This window comes from Candoia aspera, chromosome 3, assembly GCF_035149785.1.
Source record: "Candoia aspera isolate rCanAsp1 chromosome 3, rCanAsp1.hap2, whole genome shotgun sequence".
NCBI classification, from domain to species: domain Eukaryota; kingdom Metazoa; phylum Chordata; class Lepidosauria; order Squamata; family Boidae; genus Candoia; species Candoia aspera.
In genome coordinates, this window is record NC_086155.1 from 134,483,055 (window position 1) to 134,505,077 (window position 22,023).

Below are 22,023 nucleotides of genomic sequence, written 5' to 3' on the forward strand. Positions count from 1 at the left end.
ATCTAATGTAGTGACAATACATTAGTGTCTACTGTAATGTATAGCTCATCATGTTGTTGGCATGCTTAAACACACGGGTACCACAATGGTTGCAAGCCACTGACAAATCGAATGGGCATACCCAGTCCTACCCAAATCAAAACCTACCTGAGCATGAACAGTAACTGCAGAGAACAGAAGCATCAGGAAGTAGGATATCCAACATCCTTTCAAGAAGCGACTTATTTACGTTGCTTACCTCGCTCATTCCACCGGCTATTGCGAGGAGGATCGCTTGCTTGGAGACTTCTGCTGCCGGGAAAAAAACCTCCGCCACGCTTGGCAGGCAGAAAGTAATGGACGGGGCGGTGGGGAATGCAGAAACTAGCCCGCGTATGAATCCCCAGCAAGATATCCCATCTCAGTAGAAATCACGCTATGCCTTCAACAACGTCACAGCTCACATATCGCGAGAACCGCAAAAGAGTATCGCGAGATTTTGAAGCAATGGTGAACTCTCATTCATTGCCTTTCTCCCATGCTAAACTTGAGCAGATTCCAACGGTATTTAAACTACATTTTGCAAAGTACCCAGCCAGCATGCCATCAAATGGGAATTTCGAGAGTTGAAAACCCAAGTTAGGCATCAGATTGTGGGAAGTAATCGATCTAGAGCAGTGTTTCTCAACGTTAGCAACTGTAAGATGCGTGGACTTCAACTTCCAGTAGTCAACTAGCTGGGGAATTCTGGGAGTTGAAGTCCACACATCTTAAAGTTGCCAAGGTTAAGAAAAACTGCTCTAGAGTAAGGCAGGAAACCTTAGCATATGTTTGGGCTGCAATGCCCATCAGTCCTGGTAGCATGTTTAATAGCACAAGTTCTTCATCCCTAGCCTGGAAGAGCAGCATCCTTTCACGGGATATGATCTGCCTGTGTACTGAGCTGTTACAGAATAAAGAAACCGCATACGTTTCCATTCTGAACCGTCTGAGATGGGGGCGGAGGGAGGGATGGAGTTTCAGGGGCGAAAGAGGTTGTAACCTAACTAAAATAACCGCTTGAGTATGCTATATTACCTTATTAGAAAATCCAGTATAGACATGTTATGATATGGTAGAGTATAATTTTTTTATTGCAACGCACCCAACTCTATATTCTTTTAAGAATTCTGAGTGCTGTATTTGCTGCTCCTAATGGTTGTTTTCGCTTTTGCAGCCACACAAAACTGAATCTAGAGCTTTCATAAACGACTCTTTAAGTTCTGCTTCACCCCGATAGGTTCACAACCACACGACATATATTTTAACAAGCTATTCATTTTCGTCTCCATCCTGCTACACTAAGAATGGGCTCCATTACAGGGTTGTTTAAACCTCTGGTCCTGAATGCAGGTAAATAATTATAATACGGGAAAGTTGTAAAGTATGTTGTCTGAGCTATAATCTCCAGCCCATGAAAAATAAATAAATAAATAAATAAATAAGGACTATATATCTGCAGGAGAATTTTGAAATGTTTAAAACTTCTTTTTAACAAAAGGAAAATATTACGTGCCTTCAAGTCGGTTTGCACTCCTAGCAATCACATAGATAGAACGTCATGGAGAAAATCTATCTCTAACCTGGTCTTTCAGGTCTTAAAAGGAAAACATACACCTGACTTATAAAGAATAGGAGTTTCCGCAGTAATTTTCATCTTTATTCATTATGGGAGGAAGATTACACTGTTTTCTAATCCTCTGCCAAAAAAAACTTCTGAAGTTTTCTACAATCGCTTAGGCGCAGCTGTCCATTTGGCAGCATAAGCCGGGGTCTGGGTGCGTCATAATGACCCCAAAAGCCTCATCCTCAAACAAACACCCCTCAGCTCCGAAACTGCTGGGAGTCGAGCAATCCTGGAGCTTGCCGCTTTCTCCACGAACCGGAAATGCGCTGCGGAGGATCTCGCGAGAGTTCCTACGCGGAAACCGAGTTCCGAAAGACAGGAGGCACCCGGGTGCGCGCGAGGGATTGGTGGGTTGCTGCTTGCTGCTGTGGTAACGGGGTTCGGCTGGGGCGCTTGCTCGGAAGAGCGCGGCTCTGGGGGAATTCCTCTTCTCCCAAGATGGCGGGGGTGGGGGGCGGGGGAGTGAACCCCTTCCTCAGTGACTCCGAAGAGTCCGAACCAGAGGAGACCAGGCCTGGGGGCAGCAGCAGTAGCGACCCCGGCGGCTCGGGCGCTCCGCTCCCCGTCTCTTCTTCCACCTCCTCTTCGCCGCCCCTTCAGCAGCAACTGTTGCCGCCGCCTGTGCAGGCCGAGGAACCGCCCCGGGTGCCGGTGGATGCTTTAGCGGCTCAGCTGCTGCGCGACCAGTTCGTGTTGACGGCGCTGGAATTGCACACGGAGCTTCTGGAGAGCGGTCGGGAGCTCCCTCGCCTGCGCGACTATTTTTCCAATCCTGGCAACTTCGAGCGACAAAGTGGGGGCGGCACCGGAGCCCTGGCACCGACTCCTTCCGCCTCAGTAGTCCCAGGAATAATATCGCTGGTCGGAGGTGGTAAGGAACCTGGCGCCGGACAGCTCCGTAAGTGGTTAGGCGTTCTTAACAAAGGGAGGAGAAGGACTCTTTCCCCTTTCCAGGTTTCAGCCCTTGGCTGACCTTGGCTTGGGTGTATTTTCAATGAATTCCCTTATTTGGGGTCGGAGCATTTGTAAATCTTCATAGAGAAGAGGCAGGGATCGCCCGTGTTCTACCCTGGCATGCATGAAGAAACGCCCAGATTGCTCGCTTGATTGCATTACTAGCACCAAGTACCCGTTTTTTAAAAAGATTGTGTGACTTGGCTCAAAACACTTTATGGGAAGACAGGCTTTTTTTTTTTTACGTGATTGTGCTGAATGGTTTTGAGATTACAATCATGTTTATGTAGATAGAAATAAATCACATTGAGTTAAGTACTATATGTGAACTTATAGTGTTGATCAGTTAGATGACAGAATTTGTAAGTGATATCATGTATCTGTGTGCCTTTTCTATTGTCTTATGGCATGACTTTTTAGGGCCATATTGAATTGTACAGCGTAAGTTTAAGATTTTTTTGGTAATTCACACATCACCATAGAAAGGAATAGTAGTCACTTCTGTGGTTTCTGCTGATTTGATAAGCTAAATTAATAATTGCACTCTGTGTGTGTGTGTCTATCTTTCACCTTTGTCACAAACATTTCAACTCAGAGACAAGTTTGAGAGAGGCTCTGGGGATTTCTTCTAAGAGGTCATTTCATGAACTTGTTACTCATCACTGTACTAAGCCATAACGTGTTTGGATTTATCTCACTGTGCTTCATATGTCCAGCCAGTTGTGACTTCATGAACAAACTGGGATTAAACATAGTGTGATTGATGGTGATGATATGCCATCAAGTTGGTGTTGACTCTTAGTGATTACAGAGATAGATTTTCTCCATAGATAGATTTTCTCCAGTCCTCAATCTGGTCCCTCAGATCTTCCAGTGGTGCACCCATTTCCGCTGTAGTCATGTCCATCCAGCTTGCTGCTGGTTGTTCTCTTTTTCTGTTTCTTTCCATTGTTCTCAGCATTATAGATTTCTCAAGAGAGCTTGGTCGGATAAATTAGATAAATAAAAATAAATAAATAAATAATTTGAGCCTGGTCATTTGTGCCACAAGTGAGAACTCTGGACTGATTTGATCAATCATTCGTTTGTTTCCTTGTCTATTCCTGATAGTTTTAGGAGTCTCTTCTAACACCAAAGTTCAAAAGTGACAATACTATAGTACAGTATGTAAAACTAGCTCTGAGTTTTGAATCAGCTGGTGTTTTTCTAATTCCTCTTGGCATTTGCAATTTAATAGAAACTATAAAGTCATAACTAAAGCAGCAGTTTTAAAAATCTGAATAAACCATTGGCCAAATAAAGATATTATGTTGACATATTGCATTAATTTTACCTCTTGCTCCTTCAGAGGTAATGTCCTGAAATATCAATTAGTGTACAGTACATGTTTTGTTTTACAATAGTGGTATAGCTAATGCTAAGCTATCAGATTGGATAATGGAAGTTTCATTGAAAATGTATGTGTTGTATATATTGCTTCAGGCTTCAAATTGTGGGAAGATGTTTGGACATTTTTCGGTAAATCCTGCTCAACTACAATATAAGAGCAGTAAGAAATGGTTCCACACTAGCTCCCTCTCCATCTTTTCAAGCTTCAGTAGCAATACAGTGATATTTAATTCAGCTACATTGGTAAGGCCACACCCAGTCAACCTTGAATGATTAAAAAAAATCCCATACTTAAGCAAGGTAATTTCTAGTTTGTACTAGAAGGGAGGTTATGAAGAAATCTACACTGGGAAGTCAACAACATATCCCATTAGGTGGCAAGTGTCTGTAATAACATCAACTCAGGGAAGGCTTTATGAAAGTGATGCCATGTAAATGCTTTTAAGAAACATGATTACTACCAAGAAATGCATCATTGCACACTAAGGTAGAATATTTTAAGCATTTCTGCAGTTTAAAAGTGGCAAGTTTAGAGAGAGGACAGTTTTTTGTGATTCTATTGAGAAGATTCCATAAATACACACATGCATGCACACACATATCTGCAGCAATCAGGATTACGCCCTTGCTAGAATTTTTGCAAAATGTCTCTATGTTCCTGTTACTATGAAGAATAGTTTTAGTTCTTCTTTACTTCGATCATTTACATTAATACAAATAAGAAGCATTTCAGTGTTTGCAAATCACACTAAACCATAATGTGGTTTATTTGCTTTTGATTTGGACATTTTGTTTTCTAAGCCATAATATACGGATTACCATATGTTGTGACTTATTTAGCAAACTAGGTCAGCCCAATGTGTGATACTGATAAGATACCGGGATCACATTTTTACAAGAATGCTGTACATGTGACTAGTCTACATGCACAGGCAATGTAGGGCCAGCCAATTCACCTCCTCCCTTCTGTGAATTGAAAAACTGCAGCCGAAAATCTTCTAGTTAGCAAAACATAGGCTTTAAATATACTGCTTACTGAAACTGCTCATATGAACCTTTCTGAGCCAATAGAGCTGGTAGTAAATTTTCAAAGCCGATTTTAGTATTGTATAAGAAGAATGAATCTAATCTAGTACTGTATTAGGAAAAGGCATTTTTTCTAAGCCAGGGTTAGAGGGCGTGTGGTATGTGTTGTACTTGTGTGGTGTTTACTTCTTTTGTGTTTTTTTAAGTATCTAAAGATGTGAGATTTGATGCCCTGTGATTTTTCAACAGCAGTTATCAATTATTTTGTGAAGCAGTTATGTGACAGAACTTATGAGATGGCCAACTATGGTACTGTGATACATTCTTAGTTTGATTTTATAACTTCTTAAGCTTTTTGTTAGTTAGCTTAATATCTATTAGTGAAAATTGCTAAGATTTTATTAAGTACTTGCTATTAACCTAAATACTGAGGACTTTGATTATTGCTTAATAATTTGGTTAATATCAATTAGGGATGCCATCAGGCATATTCACTGTTAAGCTTGTTTTATAGCTTGTAATAATGTATGAACACAATGAGTATTAGCATATCATCAAAGAACCCTGGAGCTCTCAGCTCCAGTCAGGCATTTTCCACATACAGAAATTCTTCATGGAGTAAAAGACACCAGAATTGCTTGCTGGTCCTTCCCTGTTGTTCTGCATGGCAGAACTATATCCCTTCACTGTATCCCCTAGATTACTTTGCATTGATGTGGACATCCACATACAGAAGTTTATATGTAGGCTCACCCAATTGTTCCCCTGCTCTTCCATCAGATTTTTAGTAAGATCTAGTAAAACTTCTGACAAATGTTATCTTTAGGTATTAGCCAGAATTATATTCATCACACCTTTTTAACCTGTGTATTCTATTATTATTTGCTAAGGCTATTAAATAAAGTAGCAAGAAAGCTGAAGAAAACAGGGTTAGAAAAATGGTCAAATTTCCTTGTTTCTCCTGCTGTGGAAGCTTGTGCTTAACTGAACAATGGCTCACAAAATTAACACAACTGACTGAATTTACATAACATACAGTACTAATCCATAGATTTAACTACATGGGCTAAAGTATATTGGCTAATTTGGGGGTTCAGAACGTTGTGTTTACACAGCCTATTCTTCATTTCTCATTTTGTTGCTTCCCTCTGCTGCTCTCTTCACTGGTGATTGTGCAGATTGTTTAGCTATAAACTGATCTTGTTAATGGTTCACTAATTACAATTGAAGGTATTTCAGAGTGGAGACTCCAAAGCTTTCTCCTTTGAACAAAAAACTTCATTTGCCATCTTAGTAAGACAGAGTATATTTATATTCTTTAGACATGCTTCATATTTTCATTTCCAGCATGTAATGAAAAAAATTATATCGTAAATGAGGAAATGATTGCTGCTCATAAAACAGAAATGAAGTAGAAACCAGAGATTTGATGTAATTACTCCAAGAGCTGGAGCAGTTATCCTATGTAATTTGGTACATAGTGCTTGTCAAGGTACTAGTACTTCAGAACTGTGATTAGGTAAAACTGTAAACATATTGGCACTTTAATGACTTAAATTTTGAATAAAATTAATGTTGGATGCAAATACTTTTAGCAGAGTACACCAAGCGTTTAATATTAAGTTAGCACAATTAAATTTTAATAGGTAATTAAAAATTAACTTTTTCTGTTGTAATTGTATTCTTTAACTCTTATTTCCAAAGAACAATAAAAAGGCTGATAGTAGAGTACAATTTTTAAGCTTGCATAATTCAGAAATAGGCCTTTATTTAAATACATTACAACATAGTATTTCAAAAGTGATTTTAGACAACTACATAGCTACCACACCCATGTAAGACAGAATGTGTTTGTTGTTACTACACATTCATCTTCTATAGCAAGTTTTTAATTTTATAATCCCCTGGAGTCTTTACTGCAGCATAAAATAAGTGAGGGAAAGCATGCTACTGGAATTCTTTCCAATATTTGAATAATAGCTCTGCTCTAAGTCACATAACCAGGAAAAACGAGGGAGCTTAGAGTGGAGGCGTCTGCAACATGCTGAAGTTCTGTCCAAGTGTTTGATTATTAAAGAATTCATCTTTTTCCTTATCCCTTATCCCTTAACCTTTACACAAACATTTAAACTTGCAGATTTTTTTGCTGAGTCACTTATCATAAGGTCACATGTAAATCTGTCTGTGGTGAGCAGTAACTAATCCAGCTGACATGATGTTACTCATCTTGTGATGATAGAGGTAAATAATAGTCATAGCACAAGACTAGCAGTTAATAGAGTACTTTATTGTTTCCATTCAGGAAACAATAAAGTACTGCAATTGCCCTCTCCTGATTTTTTTGCAGTGGGGAGTGGCAGGATACTTGTGTGTTCATTCTTAGGGAAATAGCAGCTTGTAGCAATTTTGTTCTCTGCACACATTGAAAAGAAAAACAGAGTACAGTAATGGCAGTTGAATACTCTAATGAGTTCTACTATAGTGTTCATGTTCCCATATCTCTGCTGAGGAATGAACTGTTCAAATTCAGATAGTTAGTCACTTAATACTCCTGTTGTTGTTGTTGTTTATTCGTTTAGTCGCTTCCGACTCTTCGTGACTTCATGGACCAGCCCACGCCAGAGCTTCCTGTCGGTCGTCAACACCCCCAGCTCCCCCAGGGATGAGTCTGTCACCTCTAGAATATCGTCCATCCACCTTGCCCTTGGTCGGCCCCTCTTCCTTTTGCCCTCCACTCTCCCTAGCATCAGCATTTTCTCCAGGGTGTCCTGTCTTCTCATTATGTGGCCAAAGTATTTCAGTTTTGCCTTTAATATCATTCCCTCAAGTGAGTAGTCTGTTTTTATTTCCTGGAGGATGGACTGGTTGGATCTTCTTGCAGTCCAAGGCACTCTCAGAATTTTCCTCCAACACCACAGTTCAAAAGCATCTATCTTCCTTCTCTCAGCCTTCCTTATGGTCCAGCTCTCGCAGCCATATGTTACTACGGGGAACACCATTGCTTTAACTATGCGGACCTTTGTTGTCAGTGTGATGTCTCTGCTCTTAACTATTTTATCAAGATTTGTCATTGCTCTTCTCCCAAGGATTAAGCGTCTTCTGATTTCCTGACTGCAGTCAGCATCTGCAGTAATCTTCGCACCTAGAAATACAAAGTCTTTCACTGCCTCTACATTTTCTCCCTCTATTTGCCAGTTATCAATCAAGCTGGTTGCCGTAATCTTGGTTTTTTTGAGGTTTAGCTGCAAGCCAGCTCTTGCACTTTCTTCTTTCACCTTCATCATAAGGCTCCTCAGTTCCTCTTCGCTTTCAGCCATCAAAGTGGTATCATCTGCATATCTGAGATTGTTAATGTTTCTTCCAGCAATTTTAAGTCCAGCCTTGGATTCCTCAAGCCCAGCATGTCGCATGATGTGTTCTGTGTACAAGTTGAATAGGTAGGGTGAGAGTATACAGCCCTGCCGTACTCCTTTCCCAATCTTAAACCAGTCTGTTGTTCCGTGGTCTGTTCTTACTGTTGCTACTTGGTTGTTATACAGATTCTTCAGGAGGCAGACAAGATGACTTGGTATCCCCATACCGCTAAGAACTTACCACAATTTGTTATGGTCCACACAGTCAAAGGCTTTAGAATAGTCAATAAAACAGAAATAGATGTTTTCCTGAAACTCCCTGGCTTTTTCCATTATCCAGCGGATATTGGCAATTTGGTCCCTAGTTCCTCTGCCTTTTCTAAACCCAGCTTGTACATCTGGCAATTCTCGCTCCATGAATTGCTGAAGTCTACCTTGCAGGATCTTGAGCATTACTTTACTGGCATGTGAAATGAGTGCCACTGTTCGATAGTTTGAACATTCTTTAGTATTTCCCTTTTTTGGTATGGGGATATAAGTTGATTTTTTCCAATCTGATGGCCATTCTTGTGTTTTCCAAATTTGCTGGCATATAGCACGCATTACCTTGACAGCATCATCTCGCAAGATTTTGAACAGTTCAGCTGGGATGCCGTCGTCTCCTGCTGCCTTGTTATTAGCAATGCTGCTTAAGGCCCATTCAACCTCACTCTTCAGGATGTCTGGCTCTAGCTCACTGACCACACTGTCAAAGCTATCCCCGATATTGTTATCCTTCCTATACAGGTCTTCTGCATATTCTTGCCACCTTTTCTTGATCTCTTCTTCTTCTGTTAGGTCCTTGCCATCTTTGTTTTTGATCATACCCATTTTGGCCTGGAATTTACCTCCGATGTTTCTAATTTTCTGGAAGAGGTCTCTTGTCCTTCCTATTCTATTGTCTTCTTCCACTTCCACGCATTGCTTGTTTAAAAATAATTCCTTATCTCTTCTGGCTAATCTCTGGAATTTTGCATTTAATTGGGCATATCTCCCCCTATCACTGTTGCCTTTTGCTTTCCTTCTTTCTTGGGCTACTTCTAGTTTCTCAGCAGACAGCCATTTTGCCTTCTTGGTTTTCTCTTTCTTCGGGATGTATTTTGTTGCCGCCTCCTGAACAATGTTGCGAACTTCTGTCCAGAGTTCTTCCGGGGCCCTGTCTACTAAGTCCAGTCCCTTAAATCTATTCTTCACCTCCACTGCATATTCCTTAGGAATATTAGTGAGCTCATATCTAGCTGATCTGTGCGTCTTCCCTAATCTCTTTAGTCTGATCCTAAATTGTGCAAGAAGAAGTTCATGATCTGAACTACAGTCAGCTCCAGGTCTTGTTTTTACCGACTGTATAGATGTCCGCCACCTTTGGCTGCAAAGGATGTAGTCAATCTGGTTTCGGTGTTGTCCATCTGGGGAAGTCCATGTATAAAGCCGTCTCTTAGGTTGCTGGAAGAGAGTGTTTGTTATGCAGAGTGAGTTGTCTTGGCAAAATTCTATCAGCCTATGTCCTGCTTCATTTTGTTCACCCAGGCCATGCTTACCTGTAATTCCAGGTATCATTTGACTGCCTACCTTAGCATTCCAGTCTCCCGTGATGAAAATAACATCTCTTTTAGGCGTGTTGTCCAGTAGGTGCTGCAGATCCTCATAGAACTGCTCTACTTCAGCTTCTTCAGCATCTGTGGTTGGGGCGTATATTTGGATCACTGTGATGTTAGATGGCTTGCCCTGAATTCGAATTGAGATCATTCTATCATTTTTTGGATTGTATCCAAGCACTGCTTTAGCCACTTTACTATTAATTATGAAGGCTACTCCATTTCTTCTGTGGTCCTCTTGTCCACAGTAGTAGATGTGGTGGTCATTTGATGTGAAGTGGCCCATTCCAGTCCATTTCAGTTCACTGACGCCCAAAATGTCTATCTTTAATCTTGACATCTCACCAATAACCACATCCAATTTGCCCTGGCTCATAGATCTTACATTCCAGGTTCCAATGGTGTGTTGATCCTTAGAACATCGGATTCGCCGTTCACCACCAGCACCGTCGGCCGCTAGCCATCCTTTCGGCTTTGAGCTAGCTGCGTCATCACGTTTGGGGCTAGTTGAACTCATCCTCTGTTCCTCCCCAGTAGCATTTTGACCATCTTCCGACCTGGGGGTCTCATCTTCCGATGGTATACCGACATATCTGTGGTTGTACTGATCCATTTAGTTTTCACGGCAAGAATACTGGGGTGGGTTGCCGTTACCTTCCCCAGGGATCGCATTTAGTCTGACCTCTCTGTCATGACCTTCCTGTCTTGGGTGGCCCTTCACGGTTTAGCTCATGGCATCATTGAGGTGCTCAAGCTCCAGCACCACAACAAGGTAACGATCCTTTGCTGAAGTAATACTTCTGTACAAGTATTAATATAATATTGAGGAGGGGGATCTGTTTAGTCCTGTATTTTTTGTTTGGGACAAATTCTTAAATAAAGGTATTTTGAATTCAGTTATGATAAATTGGTTGTTTCCCACAACAGTGGTTTATGGGTTTTTTTGGAAGCCTACACCGGCAGTTCTCAACCAGGGGTCATATGGCCCCTGGGGCCCGTAGGACATTTCAAGGGGACCACAGGTGAAAAACACGTAACCGAGGGGCAGAACATGTGTTGAGGGGGCTACAGAAAAGCAGTGTATTATACTTTAAATACTGTCTTTTTGAAGCCAGAAAATGCATTGGTTACTGTCCCATGTCCATATCCGGTATTGGGACCTGGACAGGGGGCCACAGGGTAAAAACAAGGTCAGAAAGGGGCTGCAGGTGAAAAAGGGCTGAGAAACACTGGGCTATACCGACTAACTATTTGCACAGTATTACTTCTGTTTGTACTGGCATCCTGAGTATAATTTCAGTATGATAAAATGAATATCGTCTGTATAAAAATAGACTAGAGGAGAAAATATACTGCAGGCATGGACTGCATTCTTGGAAACTTAAACTTCTGTTTATATTTTACCTAATGTTATATTCATGAACAATTTGCTTCTGCTAACTAGCATATTATTTTTCAGAACTGAAATTATTTCTAGTATGTGTAAAGCAACAGGTATGTAGGTGTGTGTAGAATTACAGAAGTTCAGGATGGATTGCCAAAATAACCTGTTCTACCTGTAGACCAAGAAGATGAGAGCTGGAATACTGTCCATATTTACCAACAGCTGTTAAAAAGCCAAACTTCAAAAGAGCCACAATGCTAATATCAGAGAGTGACTGGATAGAAACTATTATCAGAAGTAGGTTAGATGAATGGCTACCATGTGTATATTAGGTTGTTCCCCTGGCATGTCCTGCTTTTTAAATCTCAAATCTGTCTGACCAGTCCTTGAATGCCCATGAGTTTGCTGTGCAGTGGTGGCAGATGCACAAAAGCAGGTGGAGGCTTCCGGAGAGGAGTAGTTCACATATGTGCTCCTCATCAAGTCTCAGGCTTGCACTTTCAACCTATGATTGTTGCCCATCTCCTTTGGACATGGCTGAAGCCATGCCAACTCTGCGGTCAAGCAGAAGCATTGCATCTGAGTTTGACAGCAACTGTATGTCTTCTCAAAGCACTTCTTCAGCTCAGCAATCATGACGTTCCCTCTGTGAGAGTCATGTTTTGGGCATCTTCTTTCTGCAGAAAGAAGGGACAAGTCAATGAAGAATAGATCAGTAGAAGCCTAAAAGGACAGAGTTGCAAGGTAACAACCTAGCATTTCCTGATCCAGGGAGGCTGCCACTGGAGAAATGCATCTTCAGTGCCAAAATACAGTGCTAAAGAAATCTAGTGAGTATAAAATATGTTCCTGATTTTAGGAGACCTTAGAAAAGACCTGTGGCTGGATCAAACCCTGGTGGTATGTCCTTTACCCATTATGTACACAGTCTTCAATCACAGGGATAATGCTTAACCAGTGCATAAGTCAAAGAAAAGTAAGATACCAAGATCTATAGGGGCTGTATAGAACCATACTCCACAGAGACTGGAAATTGAGTATATCACAGTATTCCAATAGACAGTTATGCTGTAAGCACAGAGAGCAGAGGGATTTGAAAAAAATGTCTCCTGTTGCCTTTTCATGGCCCTTCCCTGGCCCAGCTCTGCTGTTTCTTAACATGAAGATGCCTTTGGGGGCTAGATTGGGTAAGGGCAGAAACAAGGAGCCTGAGACCCCACTGGTCCAGTATAATAACAGTGAGCAGGTATAATCCTCTCTTTCCATGCAGAAGCAAGAGGTTCTCAGCCTATTGCCATGCAAGTGGAAGGAAGAGAAATAAGGCTGAGCCATTTTTCTGCTGTATGTGTGACTTGCATCTTACACTTTTCATTTTCTGGATTTCCTCATTAACAGTTTTTGTATTGTTTGCAATAAAACCAGAGCTGTGCTGGAACTAAAAATAAGCCTGAAAGCACCTCTCTCTCCCATGGGGCTTGCCCTGTTACCCTCGTGCTGTGCTGCCATTCCAGCCTTTGCTCATCTATACTGCAGAGTTGTCTAGGGCCCAAAAGGCTGTGGCTTAGAATTAAGGGTCAGAGCTGATCCAAAGTAGACTGAGGGTTTACTATTGAGTCTGTCTCCACTCTCTCTGAACAAACAGCTCCACAAGATCTATGTCTTTGCCTTCAAACATCTCCTCTTGTGAAGAGGGGAAGGAAATACCCAGCGCAACCATGACATCAGGTAGCAGCTATGGGTAGCCAGCTAAAAGCCTCCAGGAAACTTCTGACCAGGGCACCATACCAGTAGCTTTGATGCATTGCCCTTCAGCATTTGGCAGCAAGAGGTAGACTTCCTCTTCACTTCAAGATTTAATTTCTCTGCCATGTCTCATAGCTTTCTTGTACTAGCACAGGAAAAGGACTTGACTTGACACATGACTTTTTATACTGTACAAGACTGGGGTTGGGAAGTTTGTGCATTAGTGAATCAAATGTGTTCCTAAGCTATGATCTATAAGGGTTTATGTTGCTGTCTTATTGCCTGAACTTACAAGGCTTTTAGTGTTACTACAGTGTGTGGTAATCTTCTTTTTTGCTTACCAACTTAAACCCAGAGGTACTGTATACATATAAAAATGGCTAAAGTTTATGCAGTGAGATGTTGGATTAAAGAAGAAAAATGTATCCCAGTCCTTTGATTGGAACAAGGGAACTACTTGTGCTTCTTTTAATTTTATATATGATAAAAATTGTTCTGTAATTCTTAAATAATGTGGGACCAGGGACAAATCCAATGCAATAATATCTCTGGTATTCCTAATGCCAAGAGTGCTCTTGGAGAAGCTATACATGTGAATCTAGGGATGTACAGCTGTTCAGATCCAAATGAGAGAAGGTGCTTCAGAAGGGGCAAGGGCATGCTTGGTACATCTGTCAGAGCCTTCTTCAAGAAGCCATGCCTTTTTCTGGGGCTCATGCAATAGCTATGCATCTTAGGAAAATATACATTTGAATTAAGGATGTGGCAACTGACTACTATGACATGCTGTCATTGCCTTTGCAATTCAAACAGTGTATTTTCTTGAAGCTGCATGGCTAGTAAGCAAGCTCAGGAAAATGACATTGGTTCTTTATGTAGGCACAAATAGATAAAATAAGTATGGGCATGCCCCCTGAGAAACAGCTTTTCCACTTCCTGATTCACATAATTGTTGTTAGTTGCCGTCGAGTTGTTTACGACTCGTGGCAACCCTATGTATAACAGAACGAAATGCTGTTCGGTCTTGCGCAATATGCCTGACTATTCCAATGTTTGCTTCCATTGTTTCTGTAATTGTATCAATCCATTGCATTGTAGGTCTTCTTCTTTTCCCCTGGCCCTCGACTTTACCAAAAATGTTGTCCTTTTCAAGAGATTCTTGACAATGTGCCCAGAGTATGAGAGTCTAAGCCTAGTTATCTTTGCCTCTAGGGAACATTCTGGTTCTATTTCTTCTAAAACTGATTTGTTTGTTCCTCTGGCAGTCCATGGTATTTTCAATCATCTTCGCCAATACCACAATTTGAATGCATCAATTCTTCTATCTTCCTTTCTTAATATCCAACTTTCACAGGCATATGTGGCAATTGAGAAGACCATGGCGTGAGTCAGACGCATCTTTGTTTTTAAACTGACATCTTTACTTCTGAAAACTTTAGATCATTAATTGAATCATAGCCTCCTGAAGATGATTTCAAAGAGGTTGACAAGTATTGGGACAAACCTAAGGGTGCTAAATTTAATTTTAACCAGCAGTTACAAATTGCGATCCTCATCTATGCTTATTTTTTTTCCTAACTCTAGCCTCAGATTGGGAATAAAATAAACACCTTATGGAGCAAAAGGAAAAAAAAATCCTTTTCTGGGATTACATTAATAATGTGCTGGATCTTTTGGGCTATGAATTTAGCATGCTCTCTGTGGGACCTAGTATAATGAAAATAATCCCCAGATTTTAGAAGCTGTGAATTCATTCCAATAACAATGTTTTTAATAGGTCAACAACAATTTAAAGATCTTTTTGCAAAATCCAATACTTCAGTTTGATCATCTTCTTAGATAAAATGCTCCAATGTGCAATGACCTAGAGCACTCACCGCAGACCTATATCTAACCTGTAGCATGTTGGCACATCACCCATGTCTAAAAAGTCTGCTAGATGCTTGTCTGGAGTTTTGGTTGTATAGAAGTCTGAACTGGTAAATTGTTTGCATACAGAGTTAATATATAGATTAAAAATAGTGGGGCCAAAATGCTAGTCCTGTGCAGCAGTTCATAAAAAGGCAAAAAAAGCATTTTGGAGCACACATCTATTTACCAAACTCCAAACCTCGGTAATAGATGGGGGAATAATTGGCCTTGTGCAAGCAGGGTTTCAACCAGGATGGTCTGCTATAGACCATTGTTTAGTGGTTCAACATCTGACAGATGAATACACAAACCACTCTGACCTGAATCTATATGCAGCCTTTATCGATTTCAAGACAGCTTTTGATAATATCTCAAGGGATATTCTGAGCAGATCGTCTATAGACAAAAGACTCTTGCTCCTAATTCATAAGCTATCCAATAAAACTGGCTTAAAGTAAGATGTAACTGGGGAGGGGACCTTTCTGATTTTATTCAGACAGTTAAGGGAGTGAAACAATGTATTTTAGCACCATTGCTTTTTAACATTTATAGCAACTCTCTGATTAAAACTCTTCAGGGAGTTGATATCCATGCACCTAAACTGGCTGATAGACATTCCCCAATTCTACTCTACACGGATGATGCAGTTCTTCTCTCCTTGTCTTCTGTAGGCATGAGATGCAGGCACTAAGAATCCTGGCATCCTACTATAATGAGGAACAATTAATAATCAATTATGATAAATCTAAAGGCTTAGTTTTTTCTAACAAACGACAAAGGCATAAGTGGACAATTGATTCCCATGACTTAGAGCAAGTTAAATGTTTTAAATACCTGGGCGTAGTATTTCAGGGCTCTAGGAAATTAACAGCCCAGGTAGATTATGCCACTTCTATTGCCCAAAAGAGCTCACAAGCAATAATAAAATTTTATAGGCAACGGGGCAAATTACATCCCAGCAGCAATTAAACTGTTTATGGCTAAAACGGTTGTCCAACTACTATTGGGATACAGCCTGGCCTTTATACAAACCTAAGGGCTTATGAAACCATTCAATTGAATTTCCTTAGGACTTTGTTCGGTACCCCAAAATGCACCCCTACTGCAGTCTTGAGGCTTGAAGCTAACATGCCAAGTATTAAGGCTCAGGCCTGGACCAGGATTCTAACCTCAGGACTCAAAATCATGTTTGACCCTAGAGGCCTGATGCCTCTGCTGTTGTCAGACAGCTACCAATCTCATTGGCACCACACCTGTATAGAAGTACTTTACAGTCGTGGCCTCTCTCCTGAATATTTAGGCCAATTAATCCTTGAGAAGGCCAAATCAGTAGTAAAAGAAAGAATTAGGGATGTTGATCGCCAAAATGATATTATCAGTGCTCCTGAATTCTATCGCAAACCCTCTACTGCAGGGTATCTATACAATCTCTCCTTAAGCAAATAAAGATGGGCCTTTTCCAGAGCCAGGTTGATGCCCTCCCTTCAGCACTGCTGGCAGGAAGATTTCATGGGACTCCTTATTCACTGAGACTTTGCCCTTGTGGATCCAGGGAGGTAGAAATCCTTACCCATGTTGTCATACGGTTTCCTTTTTATGATGCCCCAAGACATTTTTTGATCTCCCCAATCATCTCTAAATTTGAGGGTCATACTGATAGATTTTATGTTTATTTCTTTTTGAGGGATGCTGACTCTAAACTTACCTGGTGGCCAAATATTTTTATCAAGTTATACCATTACCCATTACCCAAAATTTTTAATTAGATATATTGTTTCACGGTTTTATTGTTTTCCTTTTTCCTGATAACAGAATTGTTGGACTAAATTATTTTTCTTCTGTTGTAAAAGCTGGTCAAAACCCATAATAAAGATATTTGAATTTGAATTTTAGAATTTGTTTTTCAAGTAGAATTGTACCTACTGTCATATTTCTTGAGAATTGTCATTGAGAAGGGATATTCAGGTTAGGTATTCAGATTGGCTCATGGGTATTGCCAATACTGAGTTAGTGCTTCAATACTTGTGACAAATTTTGCATCTTTGCATAGTATGTAGTTGATCTCTGCTTTCATTTGTTTTGTGCTTGGATTAATGCTCTTGTTTTGCTCAGACCAATGATGTCAATTTTGTGACTTCTTCCAAGAAGTAGTTTTGGCATGCAGCCCTGAATCTACTCTTAACACTGTAGAAGGGAATTTGGAATTAGGCCTGGGCTGCCCCGTTGAATCCATCCTTTAGTTTTATAAGTCCATTAGAACCTGTAGAAGTTATACTCCTCCAAAGATGTCTCTCTTTTGTCTCCTTTGGCTTAAGTTGTTAAGTAAATTGAAATATGAGATCATGTGGTGGCTCTACTGTAAAAGGTCTTCATAGGTTTCCAAATTTTTAAATTTATTAAAATATTTTTATATATTATGTCAATTATGATCATAGACCAAAAAGGACAAAAAGTTGAGAAAAGAATATAGAGTACAAATATCTAGTAAAAAAAACTATTTGTACCTGAAACTAAACATACCTAGAGTACAGTCAGATCCAGTAAGTTCTGACTATCAATGCAATGGCCCAAAATTTGGCTACCATTCTGGAAACTTCTTGATTCTGGTTCTTTAGAAGGTAGTATACAATTGCTTCGTGAGATTGATCTGGGTAGTTTCTGATAAGAGGAGAGATTAGCTCTAGCCTCTATAGATGATAAATAAAGCATTTCAGAAGTATGCGCACTACTGTCTCAGCTTAAGAATCTGAACAGATATACAGATGGTCTTGGTAAGAAATGCCATTACGTTTTCCCATCAGTACCATTGTTGGAAATGCACCCAAGGCTGCCAGTGTGAAAGCCCTCCTATATGGTGGGACAAGTAGATAATAAAAGTACTTAGGGGTGGTAAAGAGAGGATGTAAGAGTTTATTATAGCAGAAATGTGAAATGTTAATTCTGTCTCTGTGTATGGAGGTCAAAGGTTTTCTGCTTACACATTCTTTTGGCTTCATCCAGGTCCAGCATAGATACAGATTGGGGGGGGTGAGTCCCCAATAAACCAAGCCAGCTGTTATTTCCTAGCTCCAAGGACACTGGTGTCTATCTGTCAATACTAATTGGGCTAAAGATTCACTACTAAAGATCTGCTTAAATCAGTACTTCAACCAGCAGAGTTGAAAGCAGACCTTGATTTTATTATCACTGATAGTTTTTTCAGTAAAGGAAATTTCGAAATACAGTAGGTGGTCAAGAAAATCCCAGCATCCTTGAGAATTCCAGTAGGACTGAAGAGGTTGGAAAGGAAGCAGCTGGTTTTGATACAAGAGACTAAAACCCATTATCCCATAAAGTGCTTGCTCTCCTGCTATGCTGTCTGTTGTTTCTGTGCTTCTGCTTTGCTTTCTGCCTGGCATCTCTGTTATTCCTGTCTCCCCACGAGCATCCTTTTGTATCCTTTCTGGAGGAATACTTCTATACTCCGCTTTCCATTTTTCAGTAGAGGTTTTCACCTCAAACACAAACTCATTTCTAAAATCTAAATGTCTAGGTTATATTTTAAGCTTTCTAAGTGCCATGCTTTGAATTATGTTTCCATGTTTAAATATTATTGTTGAACTTTTATAAAATATTTAACCACATCTCAAAGAGAATTTTTATAAAATGATGTATTGTTGGTACATGATGCCAGAGAAACTATCTAGAATGTATAAAGGCACTTCAAATGTATGTTGAAAATGTGAAGGGACATTTTATCATGCTTGGTGGACATGTAAAAAAGCTAAAACATTTTTGATTCAAATACATACTTCAATACAGAGGATATTAAAGATTAGTATTCAGTTGAAACCAGAACTTTTCCTTTTAGGATTAATGGAGAGCCAGTTTGGTCTAGTGGTTAAGGCAACAGGCTAGAAACCAGGAGACTGAGTTCTATTCCCGCCTTAGGCAGGAAAGCCGGCTGGGTGACCTTGGGCCAGTCACTCTCTCTCTGCCCAACCCACCTCACGGGGTTGTTGTTGTGGGGAAAAGAGGAGGAGGAAGGAGTATTAGGTATGTTCGCCACTTTGAGTTATTTATAAAAATAATAAAGGTGGGATAGAAAATAAATAAATAAAATAAACAGAAAAGAACATGGAAGATTGTTTCAGTATATGGTCACTGTGGCAAGATTACTATATGCACAGAGATGGAAAGATTCAGCACTGCCCATTATGGAGGAATGGTTGGTGAAGTTGACAGATTTTGCTGAAATGGATAAATTGACTTTTTTGATTAGAGAAAAGACACTATCTACATTTATTGGTGACTGGAAGCCTCTTATGGACTTTTGTGTAAAAATGAAAAAAATGAACGTGATTTATGATTTTGATGATTAGACAGGACAGATTATAGAAAAAGAAGTAATATGCATTGTTAAAAGAGAGGTTAAAATATATTGTACTTACAGCTGCTGTGAAGAATATCAGAAGCTACTTCCTTATATATTTGTTTTCTTTCTTTTCTATTTTTCTTTAACCATTTTTCTTTTCTTGCACTTTCTGCTTTTTCTTTTATTTCTTTCTTTTCCCTTTTTCTTTCTTACTTTACATTAGTTTGTGCTAGTTTTTAATCTTGTTTAAAGGCTTTAATAAAAATTATTTATACGCACACACATATATAAAATATTTAACCACATGCTTGCCCAAAGTATGTCTGCACCTCAATAAATTGTAAATATATAACTTCAACATCTTTTTGAGTTTCTTTTTCTTTATTTTGCTCACTTGTATAGGTGTGAACCCAGTCTATATCACAAAGGTTCTTTGACATGTGTTTTCCCAATAAATGGTTACAAATGACAATTAGAAACATCTCCAATATTATTTTTGTTAAATATTGGTATGATAATGCCCACACCCACAAACATATCACTTGGAAACTAACAGCCACCATTCTAGGTTTGACTTTAATTCCAGTGGAATAAACATCCATTTTTAGTTTGCATAACTGCACTTATCCACATTCTTAAACTCCTCCAAACCTTGAAAAACAACCCAAAATTGGCATGGAAATTGGTTTTTTCCACATTCCTAAGGTTTTGGGGAGGACTTTAAGGGAAGACTAGAGCAGTTTGCCTCATAGAAGCCGCCTGCTCTCAACTTTTTTTTGTTGTGGTTTATTCAGTTACTTCCAACTCTTCACAACCTGATGGGCATCATTTTGTCAGGAATGTTTGTTGGTAACTGCTTCTTGGAGTACTTATAAACATGTACTTGTGTCATTGGTGTTAGTGTCTAGCCACCTTGTCCTCTATCAGCCTCTGTTTTGATTATCTTCAATGTTTCCAAGCATCTGGGCATGAAAAAACAATGTTTCTGGAGAACTTGTGCACATGCAGACAGACTGTTTTTCCAAAAGAATACTGTCTAATAGAAAATCAGCACTACTAAAAGAGGTGTTATAAGAATTAAAAGTTAATGAAATATACCATTGTGGATTTTTAATCACCAGCAGTGGTGAGTTAAACATGGAACAAATTGCATCCAAGACAGTATTTCTAATCTATTTTAAGTTACAAGTTAGTGGATTTTTTTTTAAATTGCCCTTTGTTTTTATTGCCATAGTATCAATCAATCAATCAATCAATCAATCAATCAATAGGAATAGAAACAAAAAAAGAACATATACAGATTTTTAAAAGTTCAGTTCTTAAACGAAGTATTTAAACTTTGACACATGGCTGAGGTATAAATAACATTACAGAAAGAATTACTTTCTTTATAAAATAAACTACCACATTTATGAGGGAAGGCAGAACTCAGCCAGTCTTGGATCTACTGTACTTGGCAAACAAGAAAGTTAAAGCCATGTTTATCTATAACATGGTCTCCTCAGTTTTGGCTTTGCATGACTGTGAATCTAAACATGGTGGTTTGTAAACCATGGTTCCACAGCCCCTTAAGTAAAGGTAAAGGTTTCCCTTGACATTAAGTCCAGTCGTGTCCGACTCTAGGGGGCGGTGCTCATCTCCGTTTCAAGGCCGAAGAGCCGGCGTTTGTCCATAGACACTTCCGTGGTCATGTGGCCAGCATGTCTGCATGATATGCTTTCAGAAAGTTGTCTCTAAAGGAACATATTTGTAGGAAAAGGCAGGGGAAAGGAAGAGGTACAGGATAAATTGATAACCATGAAACTTAAAGTATAATTTTAAAAGTGGGCACTGTATTCTCAGTCATAAAGCTTAACCTTTGAGAATCATTTTTTTAAGAATGAAATCTGTTGTAGGTCATGGAAAAAATATTCAAGTCTCATGAAAACTGTCCTTTGCAAGGCAATTTTATCCTTTTTTAAAACAAAAGATATTTCCCTTTACTTTTTTCTTTAGATCGAGCTGGAAGCATTAGCACTCTTGATTCCTTGGATTTTGCAAGATATTCAGATGATGGAAACAGGGAGACTGATGAGCGAGTGGCTGGTGAGTAAAATTTCAGATAAGATGACAAGTAAGCTTTATACAAATCATGCTCCCTGGTGAATTTTTGTTGGTATCTATGTTTGTAAATCACACACTTTCTAATATTGCGTTATACATTTAATTTATAGAGTATTGTCTAGAAACAAATTATTGAGTGGATGATTCAATTGTTAATATTCATTATTTGTAAGCCGCCCGGAGTCATACACAAGATGGGCGGCAAAGAAATTTAATAAATAAATAAATAAATAATATCTCATCTTTGTTTCTTCGCATTAAAACAGGGTTCATTAAAGAAATTATTGTCTTTCATGGCTTTTCTGTCACTATAATTGTCACAAATCAGTGGTAGTACAAAGTGCTCTTGAGAAGCTCAAGTTCTTTTAAATAAAGAAACTTTTCAGTTTACTTTATTTTAATGCAAATGGTTTCTTAACTGTTGGGAAAGCATCATGATAAGGTATTGAAGTTTATTTTTTGAATTATAAATTAAATTCATTATGGTAAAACTAAGAAAACTGGAAAATATTTAAAAATCACTTCTT

General features: G+C 39.3%; 2 protein-coding genes across 7 annotated transcripts in view; one reads left to right on the forward strand and one right to left on the reverse strand.

Moving 5' to 3' along the window:
- The window catches only part of PIGN (phosphatidylinositol glycan anchor biosynthesis class N), a 71,144-nt gene extending 70,780 nt beyond the window's left edge, over positions 1 to 364 (reverse strand). The window contains exon 1 of one of the 2 annotated variants that reach the window (XM_063298792.1): positions 239 to 336. The gene's annotated coding sequence lies outside the window, so the exon portion shown is untranslated. Of the gene's footprint in view, positions 1 to 238 lie in introns of both variants that reach the window. The other variant, XM_063298794.1, reaches the window with a different exon arrangement.
- A 1,578-nt stretch (positions 365 to 1,942) lies between these two features.
- RELCH (RAB11 binding and LisH domain, coiled-coil and HEAT repeat containing) overlaps positions 1,943 to 22,023 on the forward strand; it is a 69,836-nt gene continuing 49,755 nt past the window's right edge. For 2 of the 5 annotated variants that reach the window (XR_010067620.1, XM_063298783.1), the window contains exons 1-2: positions 1,948 to 2,543; positions 21,389 to 21,478. Coding sequence is in view for 3 of the 5 variants with exons in the window: in XM_063298783.1 (XP_063154853.1) it covers positions 2,084 to 2,543; positions 21,389 to 21,478 (550 nt within the window). In the remaining 2 variants the exon portion in view is untranslated. Of the gene's footprint in view, positions 2,544 to 21,388; positions 21,479 to 22,023 lie in introns of all 5 variants that reach the window. The other 3 variants (XR_010067621.1, XM_063298782.1, XM_063298781.1) reach the window with 3 other exon arrangements.